The sequence below is a fragment of the Trachinotus anak genome, unplaced genomic scaffold, assembly GCF_046630095.1.
Source record: "Trachinotus anak isolate AG129_WGS33_773 ecotype Australia unplaced genomic scaffold, CSIRO_AGI_Tana_v1 ptg000007l, whole genome shotgun sequence".
Taxonomy (NCBI): Eukaryota; Metazoa; Chordata; class Actinopteri; order Carangiformes; family Carangidae; genus Trachinotus; species Trachinotus anak.
Genome location: NW_027273858.1, coordinates 23,844,074 through 23,871,560, shown reverse-complemented (window position 1 = coordinate 23,871,560; position 27,487 = coordinate 23,844,074). Strand labels below are relative to the sequence as shown.

General features: G+C 38.4%; 1 protein-coding gene across 4 annotated transcripts in view; it reads left to right on the top strand.

Annotated features, from left to right (window-relative positions):
• gbf1 (golgi brefeldin A resistant guanine nucleotide exchange factor 1) overlaps positions 1-25,129 on the top strand; it is a 110,323-nt gene extending 85,194 nt beyond the window's left edge. For 2 of the 4 annotated variants that reach the window (XM_071481500.1, XM_071481502.1), the window contains 20 exons: positions 1,009-1,091; positions 1,866-2,102; positions 3,330-3,423; positions 5,641-5,817; positions 6,002-6,066; positions 6,722-6,845; positions 7,491-7,562; positions 7,751-7,845; positions 7,954-8,107; positions 9,107-9,332; positions 10,706-10,863; positions 11,269-11,518; positions 16,331-16,548; positions 17,800-17,950; positions 18,928-19,058; positions 19,271-19,372; positions 20,251-20,364; positions 21,116-21,293; positions 21,487-21,675; positions 22,167-25,129. In XM_071481500.1, coding sequence (XP_071337601.1) covers positions 1,009-1,091; positions 1,866-2,102; positions 3,330-3,423; positions 5,641-5,817; positions 6,002-6,066; positions 6,722-6,845; positions 7,491-7,562; positions 7,751-7,845; positions 7,954-8,107; positions 9,107-9,332; positions 10,706-10,863; positions 11,269-11,518; positions 16,331-16,548; positions 17,800-17,950; positions 18,928-19,058; positions 19,271-19,372; positions 20,251-20,364; positions 21,116-21,293; positions 21,487-21,675; positions 22,167-22,420 — 3,072 coding nt within the window. In that variant the 3' untranslated portion in view covers positions 22,421-25,129. The remainder of the gene's footprint in view (positions 1-1,008; positions 1,092-1,865; positions 2,103-3,329; positions 3,424-5,640; positions 5,818-6,001; positions 6,067-6,721; positions 6,846-7,490; positions 7,563-7,750; positions 7,846-7,953; positions 8,108-9,106; positions 9,333-10,705; positions 10,864-11,268; positions 11,519-16,330; positions 16,549-17,799; positions 17,951-18,927; positions 19,059-19,270; positions 19,373-20,250; positions 20,365-21,115; positions 21,294-21,486; positions 21,676-22,166) is intronic. The other 2 variants (XM_071481501.1, XM_071481503.1) reach the window with 1 other exon arrangement.
• Positions 25,130-27,487: the final 2,358 nt, after the last annotated feature.

Here is a 27,487-nt window from a genome sequence, read left to right as displayed (position 1 = left end):
GAGTCATATGTCATCATATAGTCAGTGCAATATGTTGTTTTAATTATCCCTACACTTTCCCAAAAGGTTATTTGCATTTAGGTGAAAAAAGCATGTTGGCCTCTAGGCTCAAACAGATAGAAGAGACAGAGGCTTCCACACAATGGTTTGGAGAGGTCTAATAAAAGTGGCACCAAGCACACTACTTACTTAACAGCTTGAAGTGCGTATTATTCACCACAGCATGTATTGGCGGTAGGGTTACTTTTGAAATGCGAAACATATGACCAGAATCACTGTTGCTAAATCAGGATCTCACAATGACTTGTTTAGTGTGAGGTACAGTCAGTGGTGTATGTTCAATTTGTTGATAAAACAAGCCATGTTGCTCCATTTGGCAGCATGTGAGGGTTATTGTTAGCAGCTGCTCCAAGAGCTGCTCTCTGATGGTGAGTGACTCTGTGTGCTTTTGAGACAGTGTGAGTCCATGATATGAGTATGACAAATCAGGACTGATTCTCTGTGGCCTCCTGCTCTATCTTTCTCTGCCTATGTTTTCTTCTCTGTGTTCCTGCTGGAAGCTCCTGTTTATCCTCTTCATATCTGCCAATGGGTTAAACTGCCCATTCAAGCTCATAAAACCAAGCCTTGCGTCTGTCAGTCATCACTGGGTGGTTATGTTTATTTACAGGAGGCTCTAGGCTCTAATCCCTGTTTTCCTAAAGCTTCAACTAAAGTGTATTAAGTGACACATAACAAGTGTGTTTCCACCTGAGGCCCTTTTAATTGTTCATTTGATGCTCATTTAGAAGCACTGAATGACAGAGGCTTGGCTGTCTGACCTAAACTCCCATGTTGAGATGCATTGACTGACATGTGGATGGTGGAGACAGTGTCTAAGGAAATTGCCGGAAATGTCTCTTTTTCTCTCAGACACACTTGAGTTGTTTAAATAAAGTTTATGCAAGGAAATAATTATTATTAAATTAATTATTCACAAAATTCGATGTTTTTTTTTCCTTTAAACAGCAATTCAAGAAAAATCTGAAGGGAGTAAATGGAAACAAAGACTTCGACCAGGACATGTTGGAAGATATCTACAATGCTATCAAGTAAGTTGCCATTGTACCATACAACTCACCTGACCCTGTTTAAGTTGAGACATAAATTTTGTAGAGTATGAGTCAGCACCATCAGACTTACATTAAACACTGTCACCCGTTTCGGTAGCTAGGAAGCAGATCATATCATCATGGGCAAGTGTTAGAAAAAATATAGATTACCTTAAATTAATGAATTATTTTTTAATTTGTTCATCCATCCATCAATTTTCTCACACTTTTCTGTGTCCTGGTGACATTAATTTATTAATTATAATTAAATATAGGTATTATTGTTATATACAGCTGAAAAGTACTGACAAAAAAATTACATGAATGTAAATATTTGTAGTTGTTTTTTGTTCTGATTGATATTTGATGTAAGGTGACCTTTAGATTGTTTGTTTTGTCCAATCAACAGTCCAAAAGACAGACATTCAATTTGTAATGATATATTAAAAAAAAGCAGCAAATCTCCATATTGGCAAAGGTGCAACTGGAGACTTGTTCTGATTTTAAACCTTTCATTTAAGCTGGTTCTTTTACAGGTGCTTGTGTTTAGACAACATTCAATACTTACAAACTTCAGCTTCTTTAATTAAAAAACAAAGTTAAACAAAAACGAAAAAGTTCTGTGCGAAAACATATTTATGTTACACAGTTTTTCTTTAATATTGGTACTAAAGCTCAGTGTTGCATCAGCACAAACACACTCCACAAAAAATGAAATTTGTAAGCAAACATAAATTAGCTTATGTTACAGCTGAGATTTTTTTTCCTCTACAGAAATGAAGAGATTGTGATGCCAGATGAGCAGACAGGTTTAGTGAAGGAGAACTATGTCTGGAGTGTGCTGCTGCATCGCGGTGCCACACCTGAGGGTTTTTTCCTCCACCTGCCACCTGGCAGCTATGACCATGACTTGTTCACCATGACCTGGGGTCCCACCATTGCTGCTCTCTCCTACGTCTTTGACAAGAGCCTGGATGACAGCATCATCCAGAAGGCCATCACTGGCTTCAGGTAAACAAGTTTAAAGTCCGCAGCTAAGGTGGTAGAACAGGGAGCTACTTTGAAAAAGGATTTAAATGTACAGCCACACACCATGAAACAGCCCTCACATGTCCTTCACAAGCTTTCAGCCCAACTTTCATTTGTCTGGAACAAAGTGTTCCCAGCCACTGGTTATTTGTAGTTTTTTGTAAGTCGCAGGCCACTGTGGCTCATCTTTCAACGTACAACTTGTGGTTTGCTCATGGGTCAAAATGCTGTGCTGTTGGTCAGGTTCAAAATGTATTTGGACCAGCATCACACATTATTTAACTAACAAATCTACTCCACTTCCATCAAACTTACCTTGAGGCTGATTAGATGAACACATCACCCACTTGGCTGTCATTTGTCTCTGCTTCTAATTTTTTAAAAACACTTTGGCTGTACTGAAAGCATTGTTACATTTCCACAGAAAACTATCACTATCATATTTCTATATACTGCAATAGAAATATCTATTAGATGTTAAAACAACTGCATAGATATTTCAGGACTTTCTAAAGGGGTAGAGTATTGTCATAATTTAAACCACTGCTCCTAGTTTGCTGATTGTTCTACATTCTGAGATCTAGGTTAGGTGAAATGGAATGAAATGTATCTACCTATGTAATGTATCTACAGTGCATTCAGAAAGTCTTCAGACACCGGCCTTATGCTAAAATAAAAAAAAAAAAGAAAAAAAGAAAAAAAAAATCCCTAAACCTTCTACACTTAATTTGAGGTTTTTGCAAACTTGTTAAAAAGGAAAAACTGAAATATCACATTGATATAAGTATTCAGACACTTTGCTATGACACTTGAAATGTAGCTTAGGTGACTCCCATTTCTCTTGATCATCTGGAAAGGAGTCCATCTTTGGTGAATTCAGCTGATTGAACATGATTTGGAAAGATGCACATCTGTCTCACAGCTGACAGTGCATATCGGAGCAAAAACCGTAAGAACTCAGAGACAGGATTGTGTAAATGTGATATTTGAGTTTTTCATGTATAATAAATTTGCAAAAATTTCTAAAAAGCATTTTCACAAAATGTGAAAAAAGTGACAGGGTCTGAAACTGTATGAATGCACTGTATATTCAACAGTAGATCAGACATTTCTAGCTGAAATCCTGAAGAATGAAGTATGTTGTTAAGTTGTTTTTAAGTGGTGGTGAGTTTTTAAGGTGTATAATCATATATGTTTCTTTCTTTGCAGGAAATGTGCAATGATAGCGGCTCACTATGGCTTCAGTGATGTTTTCGACAATTTGATCATTTCCCTCTGCAAGTTCACCACTCTGAGCAATGAGGTGAGGTTTTTTTCAGAAAAAGCTCACCAGTGTTTTGTGCTAATGTGCTCCAACTAGTTTTACCTACTTTACCTGTAGTCTGCGGAAATCAAATTTTAGTTTGCTGTTAAATCAGACGTGTTTCAGACCTGAACTTATTGCAATATCATGTTATTTTTCATATTTACTAAAAAAAACTAAGAGACAGGATCCTGTCCTTAACTACAAAAAGTCACATCGGTAAACATAGCTTACTGGCCAAGTTAGAATTAAATGATTGATTGTAATTTGAGCTATTGTTTTTCAGATTTGGTAATGGTGGCATCCTCTTCTTATATGGTGGATACGTTGTCCTTAATATTATTTGGTTTATTCTAGAATTTATTTATACGAGCCTTGAAAAAGCAAGATATTGTAAAATATGATTCCTTTCTCTTATTGAATGAGTGGAGCTCAACATATTATCACAACACTATGCTGTAGAAGCATGCAACACAGCAACATCACAGATGAAAAAAAAAACATAACAAAGCATATACACAGTACATAGATCAACATCTACATGCATGCACACCCCCCAACATACATATTATAAACAACAAAAAAATCAGCAAAAAAATCAAACAATGCTCATACCAGTGATTCTGTTAGCTGTGAATTTTCTATGTGGATCCCCAGTGAGCTGTTACAGTGTCTCTCTTTCAATTAAAAGTCAGTGCAAGGTCAGTGTATACAGTGTTAAAAAGTATTGAAGTATTGTATTGAAGTAAAAAGTATTGAATTTAGTTCCCATAAAAGGTCTTAGATGGTATTAAAAAGTATTAAAGATCGGGGGCGCCTCGGTGGCTCACCTGGTAGAGCGCGTACCATGAAGGCAGCGGCCCTGGGTTCGAATCCGACCCGTGGCCCTTTGCTGCATGTCATCCCCTCTCTCTCCCTGACTTTCCTGTCACTCTCTCATTGACCTATCCAATAAAGGCACTAAAAGGCCAAAAAAATAACTTAAAAAAAAAAAAAGTATTAAAGATCAGCATCTTAAAAATGTTATTGCACTAAGTGCATAGGATCCAAAACTCTTGCCCTGAGAGGAAAACCAGAGTCCCACACACATAACACACTGTCTATCACTAGGACTCATTTTATTAAGACGACATAGGTTGCCTGATGAAGGTCAGAGGACTGAAACATTGTCTTATTTCTTTTCTTTTTTCAAGTCACGTTACTATTCAGTACTTTTTCAGCCAGCACCATAAGACTTGAGGTAAAAACTGTCACTACTACAATATAGTAGCTCGTTATGTACGAGTGCTGGATTTAGCAAAAATTAACTTAAATTATTAATTTTTTGTTGATTACGTTAATCCATCTAGTCATTTTTCAGCTTTTTCATTATTCAGTTGGGAAGTATTGACAAACATAAAATCTCAATATCTGTCAATAAATTAATGTATAAATAATTGTAGACCTTTTTTTTGCTGATTTTCCATCATTTTTCAACCAGTATGACCATGAAAAAGGTATTAAATTGCATTCTGTTGGGAATTTTGTAGGTTATCAATCACTGGCTATCAAAAATTAACAAAATATTAATAGTAAAAATATTAATGTAATAAAAAAAAAAAAAAACTAATATTAAAGTTCTTTTGGCACCACCCTAAACGGGGAAGGATAGCCAGTTCACTAATTCAGTCTCAAAATATACTGTTAGTTTGGAACTCTGATTAATAATTAACCTAATAACTACAACCAAAATTACCATATTAGTCATGCTGTGCTGTGCTGTGCTATGCTATGCTAGGTTAGGCCCACTCAATGTTACCCAGTCCATGGAAAGAGTGAGGTCCTGTCCTTTGAAAGTGAGAGAGAAACAAAGAGGGACAGCTACGTTTTGTTGACCCGGTGACATCCTGGGTCACGTGTAAAACAATGACCTACAGTAGTTGGTTGTTTGGTCCTTGGGTAGGTCTCATCCACCATCTTGAGTGGACTTAAGCCCAACAGTGTTAAAGTCTTAAATATACTATATACTGGTGAAGCCTACAGAAATACATTAGCCTGTATTTCAGCGTATAAAACAAACAACAAAAAGATACTGTATTGATAACAGAGTTCCTAAAAAAATTCTGCACAGCCATTAGGTATAAATGTCCTTCTGTTTTTTTAAGCTTAATGTTAAAATCGTCCTAGCAAAGATGTGTAATTGTGCCAGAATGTTTTTTGTGTCCTCTCCTATTGCAGTCTGTGGAAAACCTTCCTACAGTGTTTGGCAGCAACAGTAAGGCACAGACAGCAGCCAAGACCGTGTTTGACCTCGCCCATCGGCACGGCAACATCCTGAGGGAGGGCTGGAAGAACATCATGGACTCCATGCTGCAGCTGTTCAGAGCTGAGCTCTTGCCCAAAGCTATGGTCGAGGTCAGGACTCAATTTCTAAACTCTAAACACTTTTCCATTCAGTCAGTGATTGGTGACTGCTTTATGGTTAACACTGCAGATACAGTCTCTGGATTGTAGACTCTGTTTTAAAGAAGAGACTGCATTCTACATATTCTGCTGCCACCTTCTGTTCAGTGCTCAGACACTGTGCTTGTTCTGTCAGGTGGAGGATTTTGTGGAGCCAAACGGGAAAATTTCTCTTCAAAGAGAGGAAATGCCTTCAAATCGGTATGCACAAAAATTTTATCCACCATCTGCTGATATATCTACATTAGAAGATAATGAGAAAATGTTGTCAAGTTATCACAATATATTTTTTCAGTTATAGCTACAGTCTTGTTTGTGTCATCACTCCAACTATGTTCCTTTCCAATTTTTTCATTAAGTTCTCTTTGATTCTTAGAAAAAGAGACCAGTTATCTTTGATGAGAAAAAATTTATTCCACTGAACAATCCTGACCAAGAGGGCTAAAATCCCCCAGACTTGAGTATTGCCACACTATCCTCACTGGTTTACCAAAAAAAAGACCATTAGACAGCTACGGCTTATTCAGATGCTGCTGCTAGGGTTCTGACTAAAACTAAGAAAAGAGAGTATGTTACTCCCAGTTGAGATCAAATCTGCCCAAACATAACTGCTCTGTTCTCCACTGCCTCCATTTAATCTTTTAATCTTGCGCTCAAATTAGACATGACCTGTTTTATAATCTGTTTTTATGTTGTTTTCTTTTTACCTCTATTTTTATGCAATTTTTATTTCTGTTAAGCACATTGAATGACCTCTGTACATGATAATGTGCTATACAAATGAATTTGCCTTGCCTTGCCCTGCTGTGCCTTGCCTAAAAGTAAAATGTAATTTTCCTCTTTTGTTGCATACCAGTGGTGAGTCTGCTGTGTTAAGTTTTGTTAACTGGCTGACGTTGAGTGGCGCCGAGCAGTCAGGACTCAGAGGCCCATCCACAGAAAACCAGGAGGCCAAGCAGGCTGCCATCATCTGCATAAAGGTACTGGACACAAAGTATGATTCACTAACACTATCTGAAGCTAGGTTTTATTATTTTCCTGGTTGGTATTAGAGGATGTCTAAGTCTGTCTATAAAAGTTTCAGAACCTCTGGCTAAAGCCTGAAGTGCCTTACTGATGATTGGAAATATATAATTATATATATCTCATGATAGACAGAGTGACCTTCTCCACAAGTTAAGTTTGTCTCGTTACCTATGCTGAGTTTGAAAACAGCTTTTTATCTTTAGAGGATTCTTTGAATGGACTGTTTAATTTTAAAGTCAAGTAAAAATTTATTCATCATTAATTTATTAATAGTAATATATTGTATAGTGGTAGAAGGAGTAGTAGTAGTTGTAGTAGTAGAAATATCATGTTATTATGTATACTCTAATTGTATGCTGCCTGTCAATGATGGTGAACAAACTTTTTGTGGTTTGTTATAATGACTGCATTATTTATACTTTATTTATACATGATTGTTTGACATTTTAAAATATGCATCAGTACTTTGTATGTTACAGTGGGTTCCAAAAGTTTGAAATCACCACAAACTATTGGGCTTTCCCATCACCATTACAGATCCAGTTTTCTCTGTGTAAAATGTGTGAACATCACTGAGTTTTCTGTTTCTGTCCTCCTAGCAATGTGACCCAGAGAAGCTGATAACAGAGAGTAAATTCCTGCAGCTGGAGTCACTACAGGAGCTGATGAAGGTTATTATTTTTTCTTACCAACATCATATTAACATATATAGCTAGAAGAAGTATACATATACATAACATATATAGTAGTGTTTGCTTAAGGTGTTTGTAGGCTAATTGGGATCATTGTATCCAATAAATGGAATTTACATCATGGCTCAGTCATAAACAAACTAGATGAACTAGATTCTTCTCCTCAGGCTCTAATATCAGTCACACCAGATGAAGATACTTACGATGAAGAGGATGCTGCCTTCTGCTTAGAGATGTTATTGCGTATCGTCTTGGAGAACCGGTAAGAAAGAGAATCATCAATAACACAATCATACTGTACCTTCTTAGCACAATCATTTGTGTTTCTTTGTCATTTTTAACACAATGATCATTCTGTTTGTGTGTCTAGAGACCGTGTGTCCTGTGTGTGGCAGACAGTGCGTGACCACCTCTGCCATCTTTGCGTCCACGCCAATGAGAGCTGCTTCCTGGTGGAGAGGGCTGTGGTCGGACTCCTTCGACTTGCAATCCGCTTGCTACGACGAGAAGACATTAGCTGTCAGGTACACCAAACAGACACAAAATGGAACATGATGCTCAAAACTTAGCCACAAACGCACTTATTTTGACTCAGTCCCACATACACCATCCTATCAGAAATACTCACTACAGCACCAAGAGAGGGGTTCTAAGATGTTACTGGTTTTGGCTTTTGATGATAATTGTTGAGTAAGACAAACATGCAATAAGATCAGACTCATCTTTTGAGAGATGAATCCTTCCATGGCATGACAAACAGAAATGGGGAACAGTCAAACTGTTCAGTTGGTGTTCTTTTTTCACCAGCGGCACTAAGCTAATATAACACTCAGGCATTTAGGTCAGGGGATCTCATGAAAGGGGGATGAGGCATGCTATCATGTTAACTCTGATTACCTATTTATGATGTAGAAAGCCTTTCAGAACAATAACATTATGAGAATTCCTGCATTGTGTCAACAAATACTTTGTGAGGTGGGTACTGATAAACAGGTAATTTAATGATGACCTGACCTCATATTAGCTTATATTTAAATCCCATGATCAAATACTCAGAAATCTGCTTTATATTTCAACATAGTTAATGTCTTTGGTTTGTTTTTCCTATTGTGTAATCATTTCATTATACTACAACACGTGGTTTTCAGACCAGTTGATGTTGAAACCAGATTGTTCACCACTTCAGACAAATATAAACAAGCCAATGAAAGAAAACATTTTAGGTCAAACAAGCACTCAGGTTTTGTTTTACCAGCCTTGTATTAAAGCTCCACTCATCAGTATTTTCATATTAACCATGCACAAGAAGATCACAGAAAATGAAATGGTATATGCTCATGACTATGTCATGACACCAGAACTGAAGGCTACCCTGGTATTGTTGTCTGTTCAACCATTTCAATTATTATTTTGTGAAGAATTGTAAGGTAGAATTGGAGAATGTACAATGTAAGTAAAAGATCCATTAAAATTACTACAGGATTACCGTATTATATTCCAGCTCTCTCCCTGTACACCCACAGGTTCTCCTCTCCCTGCGTCTCCTGCTGATGATGAAACCTCATGTCTTGTCCCGGGTCAGCAGGGAAGTGGCCTATGGCCTCCATGAGCTGCTTAAGACTAACGCAGCCAACATCCATTGTACAGACGACTGGTACACACTCTTCACCGTGCTGGAGTGCATTGGAGCTGGAGTGAAACCTCCTGCTTCCTTTCAGCTTGCCTCCACCACTACTGATAATGACACAGGTTAAATTTTTCTCTCAGCATCATGAGTTTCTGTCTAAGATTCAGGAAATGGTGGCATTGGATTGATTGATTGATTGATTGATTGATTGATTGATTTTTACAGTGGTGAGCATATTATAAACCCAAGCTCCATAACATATGGTTAGACACCTGGTTTGAAACCTCTAAAATTCAGACATTTGTTTACATAATTTTATGTCTTAAACTCTGATTTTAAACTCTGTGTTTAAATGTTACTCAGGTTACTTAGGGTAATCAAACTCAATATCAGTGGCAATGGTGATCTATGATATTAAAAAGTAAACATTTTTAACTTAACTTTTAACGTCTCATCACTTCAGTTTTTGGCTGGAACAGCAGCAGTGCCAGCCCTCTAACCACAAATATCTGTAACTGACTGACCGAGTGATCGTTGAGTTATCATTGTTCCACCATTGGTCAGCTGAATGCCACTTTTCTGAGTTGGAGTTTCCCCACACTAGACGGAAACCAGCTGACAGTAGACTGAAACCAGCTGACTCTAGAGCAGGGGTTGGCAAGTTAATTTGGCTTCGGGACAATTTTTTTCCTAACCAATTACATGGCAAGCCAGAACATAATCAAAGGCTAATCTAAGAAACTGATTGATTAAAAAATGCAACTGAAATTTATTTTAATTCTGATTACGTGTGGCACTATGGCCCACAGTCACATATTACAGGCTATGTTTGACTGACAAAAATCGCTAAAGAGGAAATGATTCAGTGGGTAACTGTTGATGCCATAATGAAGATTTATCGTCAAACCAGGTGCTGTACGCAGACGCCTGATGTGACTGTTTGCGTCTGTCATTCTCTCTCAACGTGGATAAAAGTATAATAAGCTTCTTCAGTTAGGGGGGGATTCTCTATTTCTACATTAGCTATAGCTTAATTTGAGGCTGTCAGATCAATATTGTAAGATAAAAAAAATGTGATTATCAAAATAATCTCACGGGCCATATATTATTGCTGGCGGGCCAGTTATGGCCCGAAGGCCGCCAGTTGCCAACCACTGCACTAGACTGAAACCAGCTGACACTAGACTGAAACCAGCAGATAGTAGGCTGAATGCAAATAGGACATGATGTCAGACGTTTACAGCGGTTCCACGACTGTTTTCAACTACATTCCTCAATTTTGCACATTGACCATACATGGTCCAGACAGGTACTAGGTTTTGATGTAGTCTTGTTTAAATGGATTTGAAAAATATTTAGAAAAGGAGAATATTGCTTTAAACTGCTGTAAGAAGATAGTGTTCACTGCATTTCCCAGTAAACATCTTTCTGTGATCATAATGAAAATACATATATTGAATACTGAAAATATATTTTGTCTCCTGTATATTTACAGGTGCCCAGTCAGATAGTGAGCTGTCTTCTCATCATCCTAGTGAACTGAGCTTAGACCGTGGCTACACATCTGACTCTGAGGTTTACACTGAGCACAGCAAGACCAGGATGTCTCGCTCCACGACTGATGTGGATGTAGCAAGCAGTGGCTGGCTCATGGTCAGCACGTACACATACACACACGTACACATACACACACTTACACACACACACCTACATCCTCGGCTTGTCAGGTGGCAAGTAGACTCATGGCTATGGAAACGACACAGTGTCTTGTTTAATCACACTGATGTAAACTGGCAGGTTTTAATGTTGCAAAACACAGGCTAAACTCACTTCAAACAAATGCCTCACAAGAACACTTCAATGCCCTCCTTTGAAAAATATTGCTTCCAGTGCCCCATGACATTCTCTTAACACTCCTGTTGAGACACGCTACTATGAGGGACACCACTATAATGGGTTAAAAGAACCTAACAATCTAATTATATAATGTCTAAGTTCTGTCTGTTTGATGAAATTGTGATGCATATTTGTATTTCTGTGATTTGTATTTTCTTCCAGGTTGGAAAAGATGACCTGGACATGAGTAAGACCCCTGCAGTAAGCTCTAAAGCTCAGCTGAATCACCCACTGGTCAACCAGTACAGTCTGACACTGGGTCAGGACCTGGGCCAGCACGACACAAAGTCTCTTATTAAATGTGTGGAAACGCTCTCTTTCATCGTCCGTGATGCTGCCCATGTCACTCCTGACAACTTTGAGCTGTGTGTTAGAGCTATACGAGTGTTTGTGGAGGCAAGCCTGAACGGAGGTGAGACATTGAAATACATTTTAAATTTCGCATATTAGATTTTTTTAAAAACATAAAATTAGGTGCATGATTCAGATTTTATGAGTACATGGTATGGAGTATAGACAACATATGTACAACACAATAATGGCAAAACAGTGCAGTGTACAATAATTGTATTATTTTTAAGTTGAAATGTATGATATTTGATCTTATGGTTCATTAACGACATACAGGTTAGATAGATAGATAAATACTTTATTGTTCCCTTTGGGAAATTCAAATAGTAATCCAGCAGCCCACTAATGTATACAGTTAAGATTTAAGTTAATGACATGTTCCACTGCCTTTGGCTGAGGTGTTGAACAGTCTGATGACAGTGGGCACAAAGGGTTTCCTGAACTGCTTCAGTCCTGCAGCACAACAAGATGAGATGTTGGCTGCTGCTGTAGCTGCTTTTCTGGCATGCCAGGATGTCATGGAAAAGGGTGGTTGGTGTTGTCCAAGATGGCTGCATCTTACAGTGCCATACCATTATATTATTTATAGTGATTTGCTGATCTGACAATATGGACCCCAAAATACAACCTCATTACAACAAATTTCAATTACACATCTGATGCAACATGGCTCCACATGGTAAGTATGCATGGCAGTGTGTGCTGTGACAAGAGGCATGTGTAAGTGCACCATATGTAGCAGGGCTCATAAGGTGTACTCATTTTAATACCCTACACTAACATATCAGAATAACGTCTTATCTGATAGGGATAGCACACTATCTAGCATAAATGAGTGATAGGCACTGGTGTTTCTAAGGATGGTCACTGGCATCTTTTTTCTCACCAATGAGGGAAACGAAGCCCTAAGAGATTAAAGGTGTGATCAGGAATCTATCTCATCCATCTTCACATTAAATTCATTTTCAGGTTCAGAGATAGTCGCAGGAGAGGACACTGTTCTTATCCAGGGTGTACGCGGGGTTTTAAAAAAAGTATTAAAAGGTAGTAAATAAAATTAACAAAAATTAAGGCCATTAAAAGGTATTAAAATGTATTAAACGCCATTTGATGAGGTATTAAATTTTAGATTTTTTTTTTCAAACTATGAGTTGTCCATTTGTGTTTAAAGTTTATCTGCTAAAGTTTGCGTAAGTTTATTTAAATGTCGGATAAGGCTCATTCATTCTAGTTAGGCGATATCTATGATACTGACGTTACATTCTGTGGTCGTTCGACGTCTCAAACATGTTGCACCCTGAACTGCATACTGGCTGGCTTGTCAAACTCCTCAGGTTTATTTGCTTAGGCCTATCTTAAACGCTCGGACAACCAAACGTATCGTCATCATGGGCAAATGCAAATTCTCAGACAACTGGCTAGAGGACCCGGCGTTTAAAGATCGGTAGGGAGTAACTGGCAGGCTTACTGTTCGGTTTGTAAAAAAAAAACCCATCAATATCATACATGCAAAGCACGAGCCATAAAACTGGAATACGCGGAGAGCAGTTATCAATCTCTACTTTCTGTGCTGCTGCTACCGTTACACCACCGCAAACCAGTGCCACCGTCCAAACCAACATTACGGTTACATTGACAGCAGATCTCCAGGTGACTACGGGCGCCACACCAACACTGTGCCTGGAGGTTCTGTGGTGTCTAGACACTGGTATTAAACAGGTTCAAGTCCATTCACTGGTTGTAATGGCATAACCAGTCCATGTAGTGAATGCCAGTTTGTTGGAACCTTTTTTTTCTTTTTATTGAACATTTTATATAATCTATTATTTTTTTATTCAAGAAGTTAAAAAAAATGCAAGATGTGTTCAAAATTACTGAGTCTCTAAATCTATTCTGTTGACCCATGTTCCCTATTTAAATTCTGTTGTATTGGCCCATAGTGTGTAGTTTTATAAATTTCAAAATCAGTGTAAAAGTTAGAAAAGTTGCCAATTAAAACATTTGCAACTCAATGTCGTGTTGGTTTTAAAAAATATTGAGAAGGTATTAAAAAAGGTATTAAAAGGTATTAAATTTAACTTCAGGATTTCTGTATATACCCTGTTATCAAACCCACTGCAGGAGTTTTAGTGGTTTTAGGTTGTCCTTTTTTTTTTGAGAAAGCCATTTTGAAAGGGCACTAACCTGTATTAAATGCTAATAGAAAGTGTAAAACGTGCTACTACTCTGTTGAGCTTTTGTGGTCTGACTTAATATCTTTTTGCTATAGGTGGTTTTAGGATCGATAAAGAGCTTTTGGAAATGGCCCCTTGCTTCATGGTTGTTTTGAGGATCAGGCCATCTTGAATGTTATTACGTTTTTTAACACAGGGGTGTGAGCAAAGGCTGCATGCCAGTAAAAATGAGGTGTAGTGCTTTTTGATGTTTGTCATTCGGGTTTGGATTTGTCTTATTCAGTGCTTCAGTCAGTTGAAAATCCACTCTAGTTTATACTTTGGCCTGCTACAAGTTTTTGCCATAATCCAGTTGTGTGAATGTAGGTTAGATGTAAAAGGATGGCACAGCAGCACTGTGGCAAGTTGATGATGGTATGTTTAAATTGCCTAAAGCTACATAGCAATAACTATGATTAAAACTACACTGTATTTTACTTAAGGAAAGTCAACACTATTGTGAGGTACAGCTCTACTCTGCATCACATCCTCAGTGGTACTTATGGGAGCTTGTCAGTTTAACTAGTCATCTGGGGCTCTATTATTGAAACTTCCTACGTTAAATCTTAAGATAGGAGCAGTATAAGAGTGGTATTACAGAAGCAACTAGCTTTAGGAATCTTATCTAATCTTCATTCTGTCTTACCTCAGGTTAGGAAATCCTTTGCACTCAATACAACATTGGTTATCAATTTTATATCTGTTACCTAGCAACCAACACGACTTTTCTCATCTTGCAAAGGTATTTTTGTAACTGATTAAATTCCTCATTGAAACGTACAAAAAGTGACCACTTTACTCAGAAAATCTCCACCAGCACATTTGCTGGGAGAACCCCATGTCGTTGGGTCAGCCTCTCCTCAGCGGGTCATGGATGCTCAGCTAATTGCAGGACCATGACTCGGGATAGCCTGTATCCACTAATAAGTGTTTTGTCATCAAACCGCAACAGATCATCAGAGTCTTCCATGAGTCAATGACTAAAATCAGCCTGTTCACAATTGGTTGGTTGTGTAAGAGCAATAAAAGAGCAGCGATATGGATGAAACAAGTCAGCAAGGTGATGGAAAAGTGAAAGTTAGGACAGCTTAACGGTTATTCCAAAATTAGGAGAGTTCATTTAAGATTTTGGAAGTTAGGAAGCTTTTGTAATATCCTTCTCCTATCTTCAATTAGGTTTGGAACTCTTCATCTGTAATGACTTTTTTTCTAAATCAGGTCCTAACCCTAATTAAAGCTGCAAGAAGCATTGAGTGGGCCCTCACACTCTTGTGCACCACAGGGGGGACTCACAGTGTGCGGCAAACAGTGGACACTGCTCATGAGTTAGGATTTCCTGCATGAACCCTGTGGCAGCGGACCAAATGCATTGCCTGTTTGTTTGCATTCCTTATTGTTACCAATGTGTGCAGCCAGAGACCACGCAAAAAGCACATTATGTGTCTCTTTGTCATGTGAAGACAACATGATGAAAATGTTATGTAAATCAAATGATGATTGTCATTCAGTAGTTACTTCCTGTTTTCAAAAGGTGACACGAGTATGATTTCATACAAGTATGCACGTGTTCACTGTGAGACTACCATCAATTATGTTAAATTTGGGGAAGATTGGACAATGTATTATAGAATTAAAGCCATTTTCTGTTTCAAAATGCGCTGCACCGCCAGAGACACACCCTTAAATAGAAACTCACAATTTTCGCAATAAAGCATTATCAAAGTCTGAAGTTTGAGGTGGTTGTGGTGAACTTGCTAGGAGTACATCAAGTAGTTGGACAGATGTCCAACTGGTGTTTCGTGGTACCATTAGGTGGCGCTATGAGTATTAATAAATATGGAATGTAGATGTGTTGAGGCCAAGACTCTTACCATATGAGTTCATGAGTCCATGATTTATTTATATATATATAATAAATCATGGACTAATATCCATTCAAACCTTCAAAATATGGAGTATAATATACTCCATATTTTGAAGGTTTTATTTTTTTTTTTTTTAAATAAAACTACTAAATAATAAGTGAAGTGAACAGTGCAAAGGTACATTGAAGTGCTCACTAAATGCGAAATTATTAATTGAGCAGCAATTTGGTGTTCATTTTTTGCAGTTTGGCTAGTTTACAAAGCCTCCTCACACAAAATGATACACATTTAGCCCAGTTAACATTCAGCACAGAGCTAAATATTTAGCACACATTCGGGAATGTGCTGGGGATGGGTTATCTACTCTGGAGTTGGTGATCTGCAAAAGGGAAACTACCACTACTACCCCTTGCCAAGGACTCTTACCATGTTCTGCTGAAGAAGCCATTTCAAAGTTTAAAGTTATGCAGAAATCTGCATTAAAACTATTTCAAGTCTATTTTAAAGTCCAAGGTAATGCACACTGTCAACCGTCAGTCAAATCTTTGGGAACACTTTATACAACATTTAAACATTAAAATGAAGACTTTGAGATGTAGTTGAGGAGGAAAAATGTAGATTCTCAAATACTGCCCCAACCTTAACCATAGTTCTAGCAACCAGTGGGCATACCGTGTTTAAAGGTTCTGTCAAAAACCCTCCAGTGAGTAGGAAAAAAAAATCTGGGCGACCTCTGCCTTTAGTTTTAGATCCTAAATAAGACTGATAATTTTTTTAAATAATTTACTTCCTCAGGCTACCGCAGTCATGATAAGAAGAAAACCCACAAGTATGACTCCAAGTCCCGGTTAAGGAAAAAGGCAGGGGGGAGGGAAAAGGAAGGTGGAGGTGGCACAAGGCGGGGCAGCAGCCGAGCACCCAGTCAGCGTCCATCACGTTCTCACAGTGACGAGGAGGAGGACGAAGGTGTTCCAGCCAGTTACCACACGGTGTCATTACAGGTTAGTCAGGACGTAAGTACAGCAGCCCTCTTCACCCTTCTACCTTGTGTTAATTTGATCCCAACAGTCCCAAAAGCGTCTCGTTTAACCCACAGATGTTTATGAGGGGAACACTGTTGGCTTTTCATTAGCTGGGTAAATGATGCTTTTGGCATCAAGATGTTTTTGGGAAACAATGGCTTTGGCTTTGGCTCTTAGGTGACATTACGGACGGGTGTAACTTGAAATTATGACTAATAAAAATGTTGCATAGTGAAACTTGCAGCTGTGACATGGAACATAACATCTGTTAACATCTAATTTGTCTTTTTTTTCTGTTGTGATTCTGACTTGGGTGGGAACGTTAAAGGACAATGCCAGTGTATTTTTATCCTGTTGCCTACTGCCATCATTATCCAGATTTTCCAAATATAAGCACAGTTATTTACACACAATATAACACCAGTGATGCACAGTGCCTTCCGAAAATACTCAGACCCTTTTCTTTTGCACACTTGATTTTGTTGTAGATTCAATTTTAAAACGATAGCATTGCCAGTCGACAACCTTCATGACAAAAACTGAAATCTCTCATTCACAATTCCAACCTTAAACTCAGTAGAACCCCCTTGGCAGCAAGTACAGCTTCAATTATCTTGGCTAAATCTCTATAACCTTTGCATTCCTGAATTTTGAGTTTATTCCATTCTTCCAGGCAGAACCTCTCAAGCTATAATTGTGCTGTGGACTTCACCATCCACTTGAGTTAAAATTTTTACAATTTTTAAAACAATATATTTATAGTTATTGTTGTTGGTGTGGACAGCCCTTTATCTTTTAATTTGTGTTCCTGGCAAATATGATAGTGCTGTGATGTTCACTAATTACTTTTAATATACTCTGTATGCACTCCTCTGATGAAAGTGAAACATGTCCTCTGTGTCCTTATCACTCCCTTTTAAATTTTGATTAATTTTGTGGAATCTGTTCTTTCTAGTTAACTAACATGGATTTAAGGTCTTGTTTCTGAGACATGATCAACTTTTTTAAAGAGGGCTGTTTTCTAGCAATACACTTTTTACGTGACACTGTAAGACGTATAAAAATACAGGCCCTGTTACCAGATCCTATCAAATAGTTCAAAGTGTTATACAATGCTATATAAATAACTTTGAAATTGACTCAATGCTTGTTGGTAGTAGTAAATTATTGAACCTCAAACTATATACAAATATATTACTATACATAACCAGTATTCACTTGGCTTCACTTGTTATCATGCAGCTGTTAGACCTGATGCACACCCTGCACACCCGTGCTGCCAGCATCTACAGCTCCTGGGCAGAAGAGCAGCGTCATCTGCAGGCTGCAGGCAGGAAAATCGAAGCTGACTCCCAGACTCTATGGACCAGCTGCTGGTGCCCACTGCTGCAAGGTAGGCAAGGTTTCAATATACAGAAGATCTAACGTAGTCCACTATAACAGCTCTTGTAAAAAGTCATTTTAGTAGTACAGTTCAAGTGCATTTACAGGATATGATAATATTGTATATATAAACTAATAATCAATACTGTGGAAATAAGACTCAGCTTAAATATTTTACAATAGTCATTGACTTTGTGTGCCCTGTTTGAAATTTCGTTGAAATGTGTTTTTTTGGAATACATACAGTATATACATGATATGTTTTTGAGCTGTATTTTTGTAATTGTATAAATTACGCAAATGCTATTATACAAATGTCCCTCTGACTTCTACAAAGGAAAAAAATGGAAAATTAAAATTGCAAAGTCGAACTGGCTCAAAACCTGCTCCACATATTCTACTGTTCTTGCAAATTAAACTTATTGCCAAGAGACTACTTTAGCCAAAGGTCAAATCTTTTAAACTCACACCTGATATTTCAGATACAACTGTTTTGTTTTCAAGACTATCTCAAAAGTATTATGCGGTTTAGAAAAATGCACAGATTGGCCTTAAGGAGATATTAAATGTAAAGGTCAAAATTTCAATTTCAGGGTGGCTCACCTGGTAGAGTGTGTACTGCAGCAGGGCTTAGTCCTAACCGCAGCAGCCCAGGGTTCGAATCCGACCCGCAGCCCTTTGCTGCACGTCATCCCCCCTCTCTCCCCAACTTTCCTGTCTCTCTCTCACTGTACCTATAAATAAGGCATAAAAATCCCCCCCAAAAATTTCAATTTGAAATTTTCAGTTTCTTAATGCTTTTGCCTGTAACACTAACATACACACCTATATGTGTACAATAATATTTTAGCTTCCACATCACTGATTTTGAAGACACCAAGAGAGACTGATGAATGGCGGACTATAAAACATACTTATTTGACTGAGGCTTTAGGTGTGGTTGACTCTCCACTACAGTTGATGTCTGTTATGTTGTTCCCCCTCCAGGCATTGCATGGCTGTGCTGTGATGCCAGGCGACAGGTTCGTATGCAGGCCCTCACCTACCTCCAGAGGGCACTGCTTGTCCACGATCTGCAGACACTTGATGCAACTGAGTGGGAATCCTGCTTCAATAAGGTGAGAAAAGAGAAGAGATGTTACATGTCTGCACTTAATATCAATCCTTTATCTGCTCTAATACAGAGTAGGATTTATTTGATTGTGCTAATTAGGTGGGATATTTTAAAACAATAAATTTCATCTTCTGCAATCCTTTTTCTAACTCCACTCATTTGTATATTCCAGGAGCTTGCTGATGTTGTTATGTATGTGTGTGTTTGTGTTTGCAGGTGCTTTTCCCCCTGTTGACTAAGCTGCTTGACAACATAAGCCCAGCAGATGTGGGTGGTATGGAAGAGACCAGAATGAGAGGCTGTACACTCCTGTCAAAGGTTAAAAGCAATACACACTGCAGCACTCACTACCAACAACAAGCAGATACGTCATATACATGTCAAACCACTAAGCACTTTATTAGGAACACTTGTTATCTGCCTATTCAAGCAATTGTCCAATCAGCTAATCATGTGGCTGCAGCACATAAAATCCTGCAGATCCAGGTCAGGAGCTTCATTGATATTCAAATCAAAGATAAGAATGGGTAAAAATATCTCATCCACTTTGACTGTGACTGTGATTGTTGGTGTCAGACAGCTGATCCGAGTGTTTTTTTGTTCTTTGTGTTTTCAACATGGATCTTATTTTTGCCCATGAGGTTCCTTAGGAACTTCACTAGTCATAGCTTTACAATGGAGTGCATGGGACAGCTTTACCTACAACCTAAACCACGATAAAGAAGTGAAAGTGAAAGGAAGATACCTGAAATGTCTGTTGTAATCTTACATTGTACCACAGAACTATGATAAGTAGGTCAGTGAGCCAGAAGGTATCTCTTTAAAAGCAAACAAACATTTGTAATTAGCAGTTTGTATAACGGCTTTTATATTGATTTTCAAATGTTTTCCAATTCTTGTACTGTAATGGACCTCACTGAGTGTATTATAATACTGTATTAAATGAGGTCCTTCTATCTTCATGTCTTATGGGGGAAACAAAAAGATATTGCAGCCATGAAAAATTATGAAAATGAAAACTTAAAAACTAGACCAAAAAATGTATTTAATGTAATTTTCCTTTAACATTCTTCGTTTTGATCAGTGAAGGTGTTGGCTATATAGCAGCTGAATATCCAACAACTGTTTGCTTACATTACCTGAGCTCATTCTTCTGACAGCTGTGGCTGATGTGTGATTGTTTTCCATACGTTCAGGTTTTCCTCCAACACCTGTCTCCTCTGTTGTCCCTGCCTACCTTTGCTGCCCTCTGGCTCACCATTCTGGATTTCATGGACAAATACATGCACGCAGGATCCAGTGACTTACTGGTGAGGATAGTGATATAGCAGATGGTTTTATTACTAACATACTGTGACATGATCACAGGTAACTTATATATCAGGCTGATACCTGATGCTTCTATTTACATGTGGATATCAGTTAGTCATTGTTCTCAACCTTGAATATAATGCAGTATAAAGGCTGTTCAGAGCCTGTAGGATGGACATCAGTTTGCTTTGGGTATGGCAGCAAAATATGCACAGTTCATGTACATATCACAGTAGTTTTCTATGGGAATGTACAAATCCTTCCATCTTACAGAGGTTTTGTCATTTATGTCATTTGTGGGCTATTGACAACTTGATTCCAAAACTGTTTGTATCAGCCTCTGAAACCCATAAAGAAGTCATTATATATATCTGTCTTTAGTGTTGATAAATTCAACAATAATGTCTGTGTGTTTACTCCCTTTTTGTCATTTGTCATCTTCATTTGTGATCAAGCATTTGTGAATGAACACAAACAAGTGTTTTTAAAGTCAACATTTCAGACTGATGGTCTGGACATAGAGAACCCTTTTTTCAGTCCAGTGGCGTAAAGGGGTTTTATCAGCCTGTAAATTAGGACAACTTACTCAACAAACAGTACATCATGTAATCCTGTAAGTTACCTAAAAATGTAAAAATTACTAAAACAAAAAGGAATGTTTTTTCCAGGATTTTGAAGTGTGGGCCTGGTGTTGAATGGTCGATTGATTCTGACCTTGCTGATGTGCTGCCTCTGTGTTTGTATGTTTAGTTGGAGGCAATCCCTGAGTCTCTGAAGAATATGCTGCTAGTGATGGACACAGCAGGGATCTTTCACAGCGCTGATTCCAGGACAGGATACTCAGACCTGTGGGAAATTACCTGGGAACGAATCGTCTGTTTCCTGCCTCATCTGAGGGAGGAGCTCTTTAAACAGACTGTTATACCAGGTACACAGCAGACTAGCAGGGATGTAGGAATATAGATTAGTTTATCTGGTTTCACACCACTGCGCATTCCAGGCAAGATGAACTGGCTCTTAGGTGAATGACTTGATGTAAACACATGACAGTGTGGATTTTAGTTTGTTGTGTTACTGGAAGCTTGACACCAGTGTCTATTATGTATCATCTTTATTTTTAGATCCAGTACCCAGTCCTCCAGCAGAGACCATGCAGCCGCCACCCCAAGCAGGTCGACCTCCATCCCCTAAGATGTCTCTACCACCTGCTCAGCCGCCCTCCCCAGCTCCAGTGCCTGTATCTCCTGCAGAGACACAGACCCACAGCAGGCCAGAATCACCTCAGGAGCCTCAAACAACCAGTGCCACTGGTAAAAGCAGGTTTCTTGTCTCAGCACATTACATATCATCACACATTCTGTGATCAGCTCACATTCAGTCTGCCCTGAAGAAGAAGCGACGGGACGTATTATAACCTCTTGCATTGTAAATACTACAGTAACAGTAGCTGTTGACAAAACCTAAAGTAAACAGCTGTTAATACTAACGTTAGCTATGTAGCAATAGCAAAACCTCCAAATAGCTGCTTTAGAGTACACTTGCTTGCTTTTTCACTTTTACCTATATGTCTTGGTTTTCCTCAGCAGACAGCAGTTTTACAGTATCTACTCTGTCCACCATGCCAGTCTGAATTTTCTAAACACCTAAGAATTGCACTTCAATATGCTTTAACAGGGCTACTGAGGAGTTGCCTACATACGAGCCCAGATTTGGAAGATCACTCAAACCCTGCTTTACACTAAAACTGACTAAAAGTGGAATTGTTACTAAAGTGTATTAAAATATATATTCTGTTTTCTAGGATCAGACCAATCATCTTCAGTCCCACCCTCAGTTCCCCCCATGCCGGTGCCACTGACAGCACCCCCTGCTCAGGCTCCTTCACCCTTGAGCCAGTCGCCCCTCATCCTGCAGCCCCTCGCCTCTCCCCTGCAGGTGGGAGTCCCGCCCATGTCCCTGCCAATCATTCTGAACCCCGCCCTCATCGAGGCCACTTCCCCAGTACCACTGCTTTCTGGTCCCAGACCTACAAGCCCCTCTGACGAGGACAAGTAAGAGAACTCAAGCTACCCCACACCCCCATTACACCCTCTTTAACAACTGGACCCAACAGACTTTAACTACAAGTTCAAAAGCTGCTGGTCACCAGATGGTTTTGATGGAACATATATGAAAAGACAAAGTAGATGTGACACCTCAATTATACCATGTTTGATTTAAAGGGTTAGTATTAGGGTTAAACATCTGACACTTAAAAAAAAAAGCACCAGTTCTTTGTGCCATCTTTGTGTTTTGCATTTTCTAATTCCTGTGGATAAATTACATCATGTTCAGTTATTCAGAAACAGAAAATTCAGGACAAATGGCCTTGAAGGAAAATTATAAAAAGTCTGATTGAGGTAAATTCACATATAATCTAGAGGCAGGGCTGTAGCTCCCCTTGAGAACACTGGGGTCTTGTACTCACTGTTTCCTGGGGAGAATTTGGGTGTTTTGGCAGTTTAATGGCTGATGCCAGTATTTTTAAACTGAATGCATTATCTACATTTTAGGCCAATACAATAACACAAAATGGAAAAAGATTCAGTATTCCCCCAGCACAGTTTTGTTCTTGGGAGTATGAAGGATAAGGCTGGTATTATTCTATATTTCTCTTGAGAAAAAATAAACTACACTGTGTGCGTTGTTCATGTTGACGAAGGAACATGTCATTCAGTGACACAGTGTCACTCACTGACTTGTTTTTAAGTTCTTGGACAATGGTGGAGGCTCAGAAGAGATTAGATATATCAGGCTTGGGATACAAACACACAATCCTAAGATAGATGGTGATAATCATTCAAATATAAAGTATCACCAGCTGTCAGGGACTTAACCTCAGCACTTAGGTTCTAACAGTTTTCATATGTCAGGGTGAAATTATTCCTAATGTCATCAGCATCAGGTTAATGGATTGAGGATGATCAGTTGTTTTTGTGGAATATGTTTTAGTGGAAATCATGAGGTTTTCTGTAGAAGGAGAAACAAGTGCAGGATACACTTTGCATGTGAAGGACAGCAGCAGAGCTGTTATTTCACCCACTGATGGGCATCTGATTGAAAAGTGTACAGAAAAATGACTTTAATTATCAGTTAGTTTGTGTTTCAGAGGCCAAATTCTGTTCTGCTCTCCTGAAACATCCAAAGTCAGAGGCTCTGGACTGTATGGTTTATTTGTTTTCAATGCTACATGGGCTTTTTGTCTCCATGGCAAAAAAAAACAAAGAGGGATTATGTGCACATACTCAGTCTTTCTCAGGGGGACTGGAGATGTCACATATATGACATTCTGTAACATAGATTCTTGAGTCTTCTGGTAACTTGAATGGTTTATGATAAATCTAACAAATATTTTACAAGAGATCAGAATTGATGTCATTTTATCATGTTTATGTAGCTGGCTGCAAACAGTCAACAGTCCACACGTCTAAGAGCCTACAGCCAGGCTACTTTCTGATCATATCACAACAAGATCTATGGAGCAGATAACTTCAGACCTTACTGCCAAATGTAATCATTACTGAATACTTTATATTGAAATTCAGTTACCACTTAAGTTATGGTATCTGTCTTTGGAAACCATCTATCTCAGTTCATATGGTTTCAATTTTTAGTGGTGTCATAGGGAGGAGTAATAAGAGTGGAGTGCTCCGCTGCGCTGTTGTTAACGTTATGTCTCCAGTAGTAGACAACAGCCCAGCATAGAACAGAAATAGACTCATCATTTTCTTGTATTTACCCCACCAGAGTTGATTTAAGTTTTGAAGTGTTGCAGTGTGTGTTGGTCAGTCTCGTTTGTACGAGCTGGAGCTCACTGCTCCACTACACTTCCGTTAGTCAGGAGGTGACAGGATATCAAGTATACACAAAATACTTCGCCTTTGTCTTGCAAAGTTAATTATTTAGTCAATAAATCCAAAATGCAACAGTGGATTTTTTTTCGTTAGTTCAGACCAGATGAACCAGATAACAGATGTGACAGATCTTATTTTTTGGACCAGGCTTACATCTTTAAATCAGAATTTATGACCTGAGTTCTAAACATAAAACTTTTTTAAGTGGCACCACTCTGAATGACCTACATACCAGAGGTAGATGGTTTTCAAAGTAAAGTGTTTTAGTGCTACAGATGTTCAGTTATTTACATTTCCACAGTAAGTTCACTGTGGTTAAATTTCACAATTTGTTTTTCATCTGCCGCATTTTTCCTAGATACGTATATGTTGACATTCTTGCATGCTGACTGTGTCTTGTGTACAATGACATGTACCCTGACAAACTAATGGAGACTAATTTACCATTTTAATGCCAAATGTGTGTCTTTGAGTGTGGTTTAGATGAAAGCTTAACATCCATTCAAAGTGGGATTCCCTCTGTGATGTTTAATGTTAATTTTATTTATTGAGCTGGGAAAGAACAGAGGGACTTTTCCATTGCAGTACAGTTGACGTAGATACATTGTGTATATGTCAGTCAGGTAACACTACAGCCTTATAGAGCCACACACGTGAGATATTTTGTAAGCAGTGGGTTTATTTGTTGTATGGGACTCTTAGATATATCAGCTGGTTCTTGCTTGAACAGGAAATTACATGAATATAATGTGTGTGTGTATATATATATATATATATATATATATATATATATATATATATACATATACATATATATAAATGAAAGGTAATGTACTTTTTACTATGTAATAAATAAAATGTAAAGAAAGTGCTTATTCTGTTTATGTTTTTTTTTCAGAGTCCAAAGATAAAAGTTCCACCTAGGAGTTTCCTAAGCATCATTTCACAAAGCTGGTGAGAGCACCGTTTTAGTCAGAAACAAAGAGAGAAGTCTAACATGATGTTGCAATGATGAACATCACGTTAGACTGATTTAATGACTGAGATTCCTCACTAAGAATAACTAGTGAGGTATAACAGTAACTACAGTGATTCATGTACAATGGATGGTGAAGGTATGTGTCAGTGAATATGAAATCAAAATACCCATCATTACTCAGTCTGTGTCAGTGGCACTGTCTAAAAATAATAACGAATACATGTTTATTTGGATATTGAGTGCGGAAGTGAGATCCGATCACAAGTGGTCACTCAAGAAGCATGTGGAGACAGATACCAGAGCTTAGAGCCGTCCATTTGCGATCTGATCACTGACAATGCATGTTAATACCAGGTGCGAAAAGGGCAGATGATTCGCACTCTGTTATTCTTAGGTTCAGATTTTAAATGATCAGATTCATGAATGTCACAAAACTAACTTCTCATCAGTGGAACCAGCTACAAATAGATTTGCAGAGCTTTTGTCATCAGAACCCTCCAATATCAAAAGAAATGCTGTTCTTATTCCTAAGTGCTCATGTTACTCTGGCAATAAGCTTTATAATATGCTGCTTCCTCATTGTGTGTTTATTCATAGTGACAGACAAACACCAGCCTTATACTGGTTGGTTGATTGTTAACCTGTATTCTGATTGGTTAGTTGATTTGTAGCTGTATTCTGATTGGTTAATTGGTTTGTAGCTCTGTTCTTATTGGTTAGTTGGTTTGCAGCTCTATTCCAATTGGTTGGTGGGTTTGGTTAAATCGACCAGTCAGAACAAGGCTACAAATCGACAGATCAGGACATGAATACAAACTGAACAATCAGAACATAGCTACAAATCGACCAATTAGAACCAGGCTACAACATGATCACGCAGAACACAGCTACAAATCGTCTGATCAGAATAAGCATACAAATTGATCAATAAGAACAAGGCCACTAATTGACACAACAGAGCATGGCTACAAATCAGAATATGCCTAAAAATCAACCAATCAGAACGCACCTAACAATCGACAGATCAGAATGCGGAAATTGATGAATCAGAACACGGCTACAAATCAACCAATCACAATGAGGCCACAAATCCACCAATCAGGACGTGGCTACAAATCAACCAATTAGAACGAGGCTACAGACAGACCAATCAGAGCACAGCTACAAACCGACCAATCAGAACATGGCCTCGAATCAACCCATCAGAATAAAGCTACATGCAAATCAACCAGTCATAATGTGACTACAAAAGGATCCAACACTACAAATCGATCAATCAGAATAGTTGCTATCAGAATAAGGCTACAAATCGACTAATCAGAATAAGGCTACAAACTATAGAGAGATAGCAGGCACTCAGAACTACCAATATAACGTGAAAAGGTAACATTACTTTTTTAACCACAATTAATTTACCTGAACATTTTATTAACTTACATTAATGCAGCGCATTACACTAACCTAAACAGGGTCACATGTCAAAAACACAACAAACACTGTTAACTCAATGTTTATGATTTTTTTTTGTTTTATTTATTTTATTATTTTTTTTAACCTTACACCCTCACTGTCTTTGGTTAACACAGGTACCAGCCTGATGGGACCAGGTACAGAAGTTATCAGTTAGACAAAGTGCATATGTAACTCACATTAACTCTTATATTAATTGGGATGTTAACTGTCTCCTTTTCTCCCACCAAGCACGTATTAAGTTTTGGGGCCCAGTACACATTAAAATTGTAACTGTCACTGAATTTAGGTAATGACGCCATAATGAATCATGAGGACCCTGGAAGGGCTGCTTTTCCACCTTCTGAGGCCACAGGTTGTACATGCACTAGACCCCCTACAGTTTGCTTACAAAGGATATCCGTCCTTTACATGCACCGCTGGGCCCATTCTTACTTGGATGGGCCAGGTGGTTACGTGAGGGCTATGTTCTTTGATTTTTCAAGTGCATTTAACACCATCATGGCAAACTTGTTTTGTTTTGGAGAATCCAAGTTTGCCATCCTGGAATGTCGATTACCTCACAAGACAACCCCACCCTTCAGCCAGTCAACATTCAAGGGAAGGACATTGAGGTGGTGCACCTGGACAGTGAACTGGACTAGTTCCTGAACACAGATGCCATCTACTGGAGGGGACAGAGCCAGCTGTTTTTCCTTAGGAAGCTCAGGTCCTTTGACATTTGCAGTGAAACACTGCACATATTTTATCAGTCAGTGGTGGCAAGTGTCCCCTTTTATG